Source organism: Miscanthus floridulus, chromosome 7 (genome assembly GCF_019320115.1).
Source record: "Miscanthus floridulus cultivar M001 chromosome 7, ASM1932011v1, whole genome shotgun sequence".
Classification (NCBI taxonomy): Eukaryota; Viridiplantae; Streptophyta; class Magnoliopsida; order Poales; family Poaceae; genus Miscanthus; species Miscanthus floridulus.
Genome location: NC_089586.1, coordinates 15,250,954 through 15,261,223, shown reverse-complemented (window position 1 = coordinate 15,261,223; position 10,270 = coordinate 15,250,954). Strand labels below are relative to the sequence as shown.

The following is a 10,270-nucleotide window of genomic DNA, read 5'->3' as shown; positions in this document are numbered from 1 at the left end:
GGAATAGTGCGGGGCTCTTTTTGCAAAATACGCATCGAGTCTGTGGGCTTGGCCGTTTGGGCCGGCCTACTGCCGCGCACGGTTGCTGGGCTGGCCGCCGCACCGTTGCCGCGTCCTGGCAGGCCGCGCGACTGGGCCGTGAGCGCTGCGCCCCGCCTGGGCCACGGTCGGCTGATTGGGCCGCTGCCCCGCTGGCCGGTTGCGGGCTGCTCTGCTCGGCCGCCGTTTGCGCTGGGCCGGCTGGTGCTGCCGGCTGGTTCTTTCTTGCTGGGCCGGTCGAGCGCCACTCTTGCCTGGGCCGCGCGCGTGTCTGCGGGCCAGGCCAAGCGCTGGTCCTTTTTGTTTTCCAAAGCCTTTGTTAATTTAGTTGGAAATAAACTTGTAAAATTCGTAGTGAATCCTAGAAAAATCGTAAAAATGCCAAACTGGTTTTGTTAGTCTCCTAAAATCGTGATCTACCTGCTAGTATGATTTGTGCACATAGTGGATAATATTCTTAGGGAGCTATATAATTAATTAGAGATAATTAATATTATGAAAAGGTAAACTTGTAGGAATTGATATGGTAAGTTGGTAATATTGTTGAATCTGAAATTTGTATAGTAGACTCCTAGCAGTAGTAGTTACTCGCCGTAATTTTTGTAGCTCCAGAATAACTAGTTGCTAATTAGATAATGATGTCTTATTTCGAATAATGATTAAATCGATAGGATAAAATAAAGAAACACCGTTGGTTTATATAACTAAATTAATCGTTGGGAAATACGCCTTATCCGACAACGGGAATATGTAGCCTATGTACAGTCGTCGTTAGAACTAACTCGTTACTCGAGAGGCGTAAAGCGTATTTATACGAGTCACGATTGCAGTTGATTAATTACATTTTTGCATTGCATCGCATGCATATCATATAGGTACGATGATGGATCAACGGATCGATCGAAGGATGATTGGGAATCCGAAGATGGTGTAACAGTATTCTCTCCAGGAGGTGATGCAATGGGCTTTCTATCCAGATGATCTGAAGATGCAGATACTAATTTTTAATATATCTTACCCAGGCAAGCCCTGGTGCACAACCCCTACTTTCTGTAGTTTAAATTATAATTGTGCATTAAGTTTTAAGGAGTTGAATGAAACCCACTTGCATATATATATCTTTATCCTATGAGTCTTACTAGTATGACAGGATCGTGTAGAATGCTATGCTACAGGACTCCGATAGAAGTCGAGTGATTGCCTGTCACTCGCGAGAGATAGGAAATATACTACTGAATGATTATCACCTGGAATATATAAAATGGTGGAAAGGAAAATGGTGACTGGGCAGGGATATGGTTTGGGTATTGGTGGGTGTAAGAAGTTGTGTCGCCGCGGAGGCGGGTCATAGCTTGGTTACACCGTTTTTCCCTGTCTGGTCGGTTAAGGACCGATCGTTGCATATGACTCTAGGCAGGTCACAGACTTATTATCTCGAGCACATACTTGTGTATGGGCGCTTGGAAGACTTGTTGCTCTCTTGTCGCAGATCCGGCTCTTTCCGGACCGACTGTCTGGGTTTGTTTTTGGTGGAGGAGGTCCTTGCACCGCGCTGAGTCCAGGACTCAGGGGCGGGGGCTTGGAGTCCCAGTTTGGACGGGGACCTGGACACCCGGGATAGGAGAGTGACGGGTTGGTCCTGCTTGTGCCCCGGGGTACAAGCGGGGCGTGTGTTTTCGGGGTACCTAGCTGGGGACATTGATTCGCGAATCGCCGGGCTATCCGGTACGGCTTGTCTACGGTTTAGCATCGTAGTAAGAATTGAAAGATGAAAGATGGAAGATGGACAAAGGAAATCTGATTGCTTACCACTTGCTTGAAAGTAGCACAGGTGCTTACATAGAATGGTTAGTTAATGAACCAATGCGGCTATTAATAAAAATCAAACATAAGGACGCACGCTTAGTAATGCTTCCTGCAAATGCAATAAACCCATAAGCCAGATGGCCTTGCATATCCTTGGAGTCTTTTCTTTTCTCCTGCCGGGTAAGTCTTGCTGAGTACAATTGAGTACTCAGGGTTTTATTCCCCCTGTTGCAGGTGACAGGTGGATGCTAGAGCTGACTCTTGTGTGTGGATACCTCCTGGTGGGCTCAGCGAGGATTCCTTTACGCTACGATCGTAGTCTTTATTTATAACTCTCACTAAATGCTTTTATAAATGAAAGTTCATAATCTATTGTCGTAGTGTATATATCAATACTTCATCATGTCATTAATAGATGTTTATTTCCGCTGTAACTCTGTTCACATGTTCTATTCCGCTGTTCAATTAAATTGTTTATAACTCTGATAATATGATTTCATTCCGCTGTTATATTAATAAATATTATACTCTGATGTTGTATTAAAAGTGATATAAGAAATGGTTACGATTGATGTAAGCTTTATTCTCTCATTTGTGATCCTGATGGTAAAAATGTGGATTTTCGGGTTCTCCCCTAGGGTGTGCCCGACGGAATCGAGTAATTTAGCGTTCTCCCTCGAGTGCTTAGTGTCTAATGGAAGATAAGCACTCCTGTGAGGCATTAGATTAGGCGGTTCTGCCACAGGTGGTATCAGAGCATAAATGAGAAAATAAAGCTTCGAAAACCTTTTCTAAACTAAAATTTGGCAACCCATTGTTGCAAAAAGTTAGGACGTTTATATGCGAAGTTATATAAGTAGCCCTATTACTATGGTTATGTATCCAGGATAGATGGCACTCTGCTGACTTAGATAGACTTGATCAAGTTTTCTGCAGGTACACTGACTCGAGCATAGTTCGATAGTATCGACTAGTTACAGGGAGAGAACGATGTGCCAAAATTCTGAGAACGATTGCCCTATATGTGGCAATAGTGAAAGGACGTATAGGACGTGCATTCATGCATATCCTGCCTATGCATTGTAGTACTCGTATTACTTACAGATACGCCATCCATAGGTGTCACGCGTGTCGTATTGTGCACAACTGTCTCGTCCTATTCTAGAGTTAGGTCTGAACTGTGGCTTCGTGTTTCGTGTTCGCCCGTGGTTCGCGCCGGTCGTGACCCACGTCTCCCCCTACCCCTTTCTGCGCTCTTGTCGGACCCTTGCCCTGTAGTCGTACTAGTCAGTAATGGCATCGCACGTCGCTCGCCTCGAACTCGTGGAATTTGGTCGATCCACCATAGTGATTTCGCGCGGGAACCCTAGTGAACCGCGCCAGGACCACTGAACGCTCCGCCTTTATAAGTAGAGCCTGGCTTAGCCATTGGTACCACCACTCAGCGCACTTTAGCTCGCTTAGCTTCTCCCTTGAGCCAGCTTTTCACTCAGCCTTCCTTGCAACCACCGCTAGAGATGGCAGGAGCCTGGGTTAGCACCTACTGCCTGAATGTTGAGGGATTTCCCAAAATCCTGCATGCCACCCTGCAAAAGCTCGGAGTCAATGATCACCCCGAGTATGAGGGCCGTGAGTATGAGGAGCATGGCACCGAGTGGTGTGAGGTTACCGTCTATATCGGGAAGAGTGAGGAGTTCCCCGACCTCACCGAAGCCTGGAGTGTGACCGCAACCGGGTTTAGCTTCACCGACACCTACCAGGTTGTGGCCCGCAAAGCCTTACGGTACCTCTGTCAGATCTATGAGGAGCCCATTGCCCGTACCCCCATGCGGTTCTTTCCACCTTTGGATAGGAACCGACGGGCATGGAGGGCTCGCATGGAGGCTTTGCAAGGGCGGGATGTGCAAGAGGACAGTCCCACTATGGTGCACTTGACCACGTACCTGCTCGCTCTGGATGAGCAGTACGACCGTCAAGCCTTGGAGCTGAGGGCGTGCCTTCGGCGCGCCGAGGAAGCCGAGGTCTTCAACCGGATGCTCCAGGTGCAGCTCGCCGAAGCGCATGCCAGCGCTGCAGCTGCTGAGAGCCGAGAGGCCACCATGGAGGAATCTCTGAAGGAGGCTGAAGATCGGCATGTCCATCAGCTGGGTGAGGCCTATCTGTTCACTAGGGCCAGGCGGAGGTCGCTGGTTGATGGAAGGCAGGATGCCCCGATCTTGGAAGGGATCCCTCTCCACCCGCCAGAAAGAAGAAGAACTGGTGTTATAGCACCGCCCGCACCTCCACCCTCGGAAGTGTCAGATGAAGAGCCCTTGGTTCCTCTCACTCAGCCGTTGCCCCACGAGGATGTAGACTAGTTGCCTTGGGACGTTGTGCCCGTAGTAGTAGTGTTTTTCGTTGCTGTCCCCCTGTATTTTACTCTTGCCGTTGTTGTCGTCCGTAGTTGTTGAGATCGTCCGACTGTAGGTGAATGCTATGTCGTGAATGTGAGCCTGAATGCCTGTACGTTGTACCCGTATAAGACCGTTGGAACATGAATTTTATTTTTTTTTTGCTGTGTTTATTGCGTTCATCTACCTTAAGTTCGTTAGATGTGCTTAAAGTTTTCAAGGGCGATATTAAGCGGGTTGCAAGAAAAGTTGCCATTCCGACGCCAGCAGATCAGTCGTGATTGGATGTTATTGGACACTGTATCGACTAATTGTGGATGTCCCAACATAACACTTGAATCTCTTTAAAACAAATCCACCGTTGGATTTGAATTCCTGTCCCTTGTTGCGAAGGAAACTTTTGTTGTTTGAATTTTCCCTTGCGATACCCCTTACTCTGTGGTCTATGACCCCACTGCCTTCATGGCGTGTAAGATGGTGATAGTTGCCTGGTTAAAAGCTTATGGTGCCGCGACGAAACCAAGGGCTCCATGTGGAACAGCTGCCACATGTGACGCTGCTCGGCACGCGCTGGTATCGAGGTTGTTAACCAAGTACCTTTACCAAGTTACACCGCCGTACTATTTTGTTTTAAAGTTTTCTCCTTGAAAATGTTTGGGTGTTCAAACGGGAAATCCATAATGGGGATGCAAAAGTGTCTTTCAAGGTAAAAAGGAGATGGTTTGGAGAAAGAAAGTATGACATGATCTGGGTTTACAGAAAAGACGGATGTGGTCAAGGAAGGTCAGCAGTGGATAGTCGGGAGTAGTTGCAAAAGTCAGAGTGGACGTTTTGTCCCAAGCCCTGTGCTTAGTTGACCATGCTACGCATGCCGGGTTATTTCGCTGCGTGCCCTGCGAACGCCGTCGATGTCGGGTCCATTATCGTCCCGTTTTCGCGTGACCGCGACATCGTGCAGTGCACACCGTCTTTGTGCACTGTGCGTTGCTCCTTTTCCAGTATCCGGTCGGCTCTCGACTCTCGCGCCTCGTCCCCGTACCGGACCCCCCCCATTTCCCTTCTTTTCCTTCTTCTTTTGGTGACACGACCGCCCGCACGCCTGCCTCGTCGAGCGGACCCCCCCCCTCTACTCTCCTTTATTTCCCCCTCCGCCGCTCGCGCAGGAAGCACGCCATGTTTCTGACCTTATCTCCACATCATGCACCGTCTGTGTATTCCAGCCCCACCGCATCCGCCGTCGATGTGTTGCTTTTCTCTCTTCGTTCGCCTCTATAAATACCCTTGGTCCTTGCTTTTCTCCTTCATCCCCATTTCCCCTCACCTTTGGAGCAGAACTACGAAATCCAGTCGATGTTGTGAAGCTATGTTCGTCTGTCTTAGGTGATGGTGTGATCAAAGAAGAAGGAAGGATCCGGTTCGTCGAAGAAGTTCAAGTTCCCTTTTGGGTAGTCAATCTTAGGGTTCACGATGTTTTACTTCTCAGTCGACTGTTTCTGGATTTGTTGGTGCTACGCCATGTTTTGGATAATCATTATCTTGTTGTTCCTCCATTGTCCTCGTCTATCCCGACTTTGGGAGTAGGTCTTGGGTGTATCAAGTTGCTCTTAACCAGGTATCCCTAGCTCCCCGTGTGGTTTAGTATCCGAAGTCGTGTAATCTTTCGGGTAATCCCTGATCTACAAAATGTAATCGCGTGTTCCCCTTTTGGTTCTTGCTTCGAATCTCGGGGCGAGATTCTTTTTAAGGGGGGTTGGTTGTAACACCCCGGTGTTACGATCCTATTTAGCGCCGCGATTTATGCCTAAGTCAAATTTTTTAATCGAGTTTCTCGGAATTTTTTATTTTAAACGTATTCGACGCGATACGCGAATCCTGTGTGACTTAGTTTTGCGGACTCGAATTAAACGCTCAAATTAAACTACGCCATGCATAGGAATATTTATGAATGTCCGACGACGATTCTAGCAAACGGTTTGTTATATTAGATTAAGCATAAGAAGCAACCTTTATAAATAAAATAAAATACATTAATAAATAGAACGATGTACATATATATAGCTTTGGAATCAAATTTAAATTCGAGCTTTGCTAAAATTTTCCCGTGCCTAGACGTTGCAATTTATGTAAATTAGTAAACCGTTATACGTATGTGTGTGTATATATATATATATATATATATATATATATATATATATATATATATATATATATAAGTTACGACGATAACTCTAAAGCGAGCCAAAACCTCAAGTCCCGACGCGCCTGGGCAGGTCAGGCCGGGTCACCTCCGTGTCGATTGGCCTACTCCCCGCGCTTTTCTTTTTCTCTCCGTTGTCTCTTCCGTGTGCGTGCCCCGCGGTCCGCTCGCCAGCACGAACTGCTCACCGCGCCCGTGGTACCTGCATGCGCACACGTCCAACCAAAAGCACACAAAAGTTCATTAATTTTACACAAGATGCAGCTTAAATTTACTACGAGATTCACAGTGGATAACTATGAGGCTGTAGGGACAGGCACATGCTTCAATAATAAATTTGCTGCAGCCTGTACAGTCTGCCAGGCCGGTTGATGGACTCGTACGTCGTCACGTGGTCGTTGCAGGGAGTGCGTGTGCTGCTTTCCTGCCTCCGCTGTCTCTGTCTGTCTCCACATGCCTCCACGCCGCAAGAATCTTGTCACCTCCTGTTTTCCTCGATTTAACTTGAGTACGGAGCGCACCAGGGCTACCCCACTCTGTGACCCACCATTGTCTCCCCATCCCCCATCCTTTTCCCTGGCACGCCGCACCACTGCAACGCTACGCCGCTCCTCCCTTCCTTTTTCCTCTGCCGCGCTGGGCCTGACGCTCTCAACGCCGCCCCTCCATTTTTCCCCGCTCGCGTGCGCGTGCGTGCCCTCGGCCGCGCGCCTGGGCCATGAAGCACCGGCGCCCCTCCTCTTCCGCCTCACAGCGCCGCCGTCGCCGCTCACCCAGGCACCCCTCAGCCCCGCGCTCGCCCGCTGCTCCTCTTCCTCCCCACGGCGAGTTCCCGTGCCCTCGCTGGACCACAGTCCTAGTTTCGGCTCACCCTCCCCGCTCTCTCTCGGTTTGCCCGCTCAGCCGGACCACCATCGCTGCGTCTTCCCGAGCCATCACCCCCGCGCGTGGCGTCGCCTCGCACCCGCTTCCCTGGGCCCGTGCCGCTCCACGTCTGTCGCGGGCCTCACCACCGCCTGCCGTCGAGCCCGGCCGTGCCCCTCCCAGGCGCCTCCACCGCCATGCGTGGCCGCCGTGTCACGCGCTGGTCCGCTGCTGCAGCGCCTCGCTGGAGCCCACGCCCGAAGACGCCCAGCCAGCGCTGCACCACCTCGCCTTCAGTGCCCCGCGCTCCCGTGTTCCGCCGTCGTCTGTGCCGCGGTCTCCTGCCGGGTCTTCGCCGTGCTGCGCGTGCGGCCAGACCGCCGTGCCCCTCCCCATGCCGTGCTCTGCTTGGAGAAGGTAGAAGAGGGTATAACTCCAAGACGCAGTTTTATACAGGGTTTCATTTGCAAATACGTGACTCGAATGAATAGTGATTGTGGATCTCGGAGCGAATAGGGAATAGTGCGGGGCTCTTTTTGCAAAATACGCATCGAGTCTGTGGGCTTGGCCGTTTGGGCCGGCCTACTGCCGCGCACGGTTGCTGGGCTGGCCGCCGCACCGTTGCCGCGTCCTGGCAGGCCGCGCGACTGGGCCGCGAGCGCTGCGCCCCGCCTGGGCCACGGTCGGCTGATTGGGCCGCTACCCCGCTGGCCGGTTGCGGGCTGCTCTGCTGGGCCGCCGTTTGTGCTGGGCCGGCTGGTGCTGCCGGCTGGTTCTTTCTTGCTGGGCCGGTCGAGCGCCACTCTTGCCTGGGCCGCGCGCGTGTCTGCGGGCCAGGCCAAGCGCTGGTCCTTTTTGTTTTCCAAAGCCTTTGTTAATTTAGTTGGAAATAAACTTGTAAAATTCGTAGTGAATCCTAGAAAAATCGTAAAAATGCCAAACTGGTTTTGTTAGTCTCCTAAAATCGTGATCTACCTGCTAGTATGATTTGTGCACATAGTGGATAATATTCTTAGGGAGCTATATAATTAATTAGAGATAATTAATATTATGAAAAGGTAAACTTGTAGGAATTGATATGGTAAGTTGGTAATATTGTTGAATCTGAAATTTGTATAGTAGACTCCTAGCAGTAGTAGTTACTCGCCGTAATTTTTGTAGCTCCAGAATAACTAGTTGCTAATTAGATAATGATGTCTTATTTCGAATAATGATTAAATCGATAGGATAAAATAAAGAAACATCGTTGGTTTATATAACTAAATTAATCGTTGGGAAATACGCCTTATCCGACAACGGGAATATGTAGCCTATGTACAGTCGTCGTTAGAACTAACTCGTTACTCGAGAGGCGTAAAGCGTATTTATACGAGTCACGATTGCAGTTGATTAATTACATTTTTGCATTGCATCGCATGCATATCATATAGGTACGATGATGGATCAACGGATCGATCGAAGGATGATTGGGAATCCGAAGATGGTGTAACAGTATTCTCTCCAGGAGGTGATGCAATGGGCTTTCTATCCAGATGATCTGAAGATGCAGATACTAATTTTTAATATATCTTACCCAGGCAAGCCCCGGTGCACAACCCCTACTTTCTGTAGTTTAAATTATAATTGTGCATTAAGTTTTAAGGAGTTGAATGAAACCCACTTGCATATATATATCTTTATCCTATGAGTCTTACTAGTATGACAGGATCGTGTAGAATGCTATGCTATAGGACTCCGATAGAAGTCGAGTGATTGCCTGTCACTCGCGAGAGATAGGAAATATACTACTGAATGATTATCACCTAGAATATATAAAATGGTGGAAAGGAAAATGGTGACTGGGCAGGGATATGGTTTGGGTATTGGTGGGTGTAAGAAGTTGTGTCGCCGCGGAGGCGGGTCATAGCTTGGTTACACCGTTTTTCCCTGTCTGGTCGGTTAAGGACCGATCGTTGCATATGACTCTAGGCAGGTCACAGACTTATTATCTCGAGCACATACTTGTGTATGGGCGCTTGGAAGACTTGTTGCTCTCTTGTCGCGGATCCGGCTCTTTCCGGACCGACTGTTTGGGTTTGTTTTTGGTGGAGGAGGTCCTTGCACCGCGCTGAGTCCAGGACTCAGGGGCGAGGGCTTGGAGTCCCAGTTTGGACGGGGACCTGGACACCCGGGATAGGAGAGTGACGGGTTGGTCCTGCTTGTGCCCCGGGGTACAAGCGGGGCGTGTGTTTTCGGGGTACCCAGCTGGGGACATTGATTCGCGAATCGCCGGGCTATCCGGTACGGCTTGTCTACGGTTTAGCATCGTAGTAAGAATTGAAAGATGAAAGATGGAAGATGGACAAAGGAAATCTGATTGCTTACCACTTGCTTGAAAGTAGCACAGGTGCTTACATAGAATGGTTAGTTAATGAACCAATGCGGCTATTAATAAAAATCAAACATAAGGACGCACGCTTAGTAATGCTTCCTGCAAATGCAATAAACCCATAAGCCAGATGGCCTTGCATATCCTTGGAGTCTTTTCTTTTCTCCTGCCGGGTAAGTCTTGCTGAGTACAATTGAGTACTCAGGGTTTTATTCCCCCTGTTGCAGGTGACAGGTGGATGCTAGAGCTGACTCTTGTGTGTGGATACCTCCTGGTGGGCTCAGCGAGGATTCCTTTACGCTACGATCGTAGTCTTTATTTATAACTCTCACCAAATGCTTTTATAAATGAAAGTTCATAATCTGTTGTCGTAGTGTATATATCAATACTTCATCATGTCATTAATAGATGTTTATTTCCGCTGTAACTCTGTTCACATGTTCTATTCCGCTGTTCAATTAAATTGTTTATAACTCTGATAATATGATTTCATTCCGCTGTTATATTAATAAATATTATACTCTGATGTTGTATTAAAAGTGATATAAGAAATGGTTACGATTGATGTAAGCTTTATTCTCTCATTTGTGATCCTGATGGTAAAAA

At 48.6% G+C, this 10,270-nt stretch overlaps 1 protein-coding gene across 1 annotated transcript; it reads left to right on the top strand.

The window, feature by feature from the left end:
- Positions 1 to 6,885: 6,885 nt before the first annotated feature.
- LOC136465128 (vegetative cell wall protein gp1-like) lies at positions 6,886 to 7,812 on the top strand. The gene has a single exon (XM_066463989.1). The coding sequence runs from the start codon at positions 6,886 to 6,888 to the stop codon at positions 7,810 to 7,812; it is 927 nt and encodes a 308-aa protein (XP_066320086.1).
- The last annotated feature ends 2,458 nt before the right edge of the window (positions 7,813 to 10,270 follow it).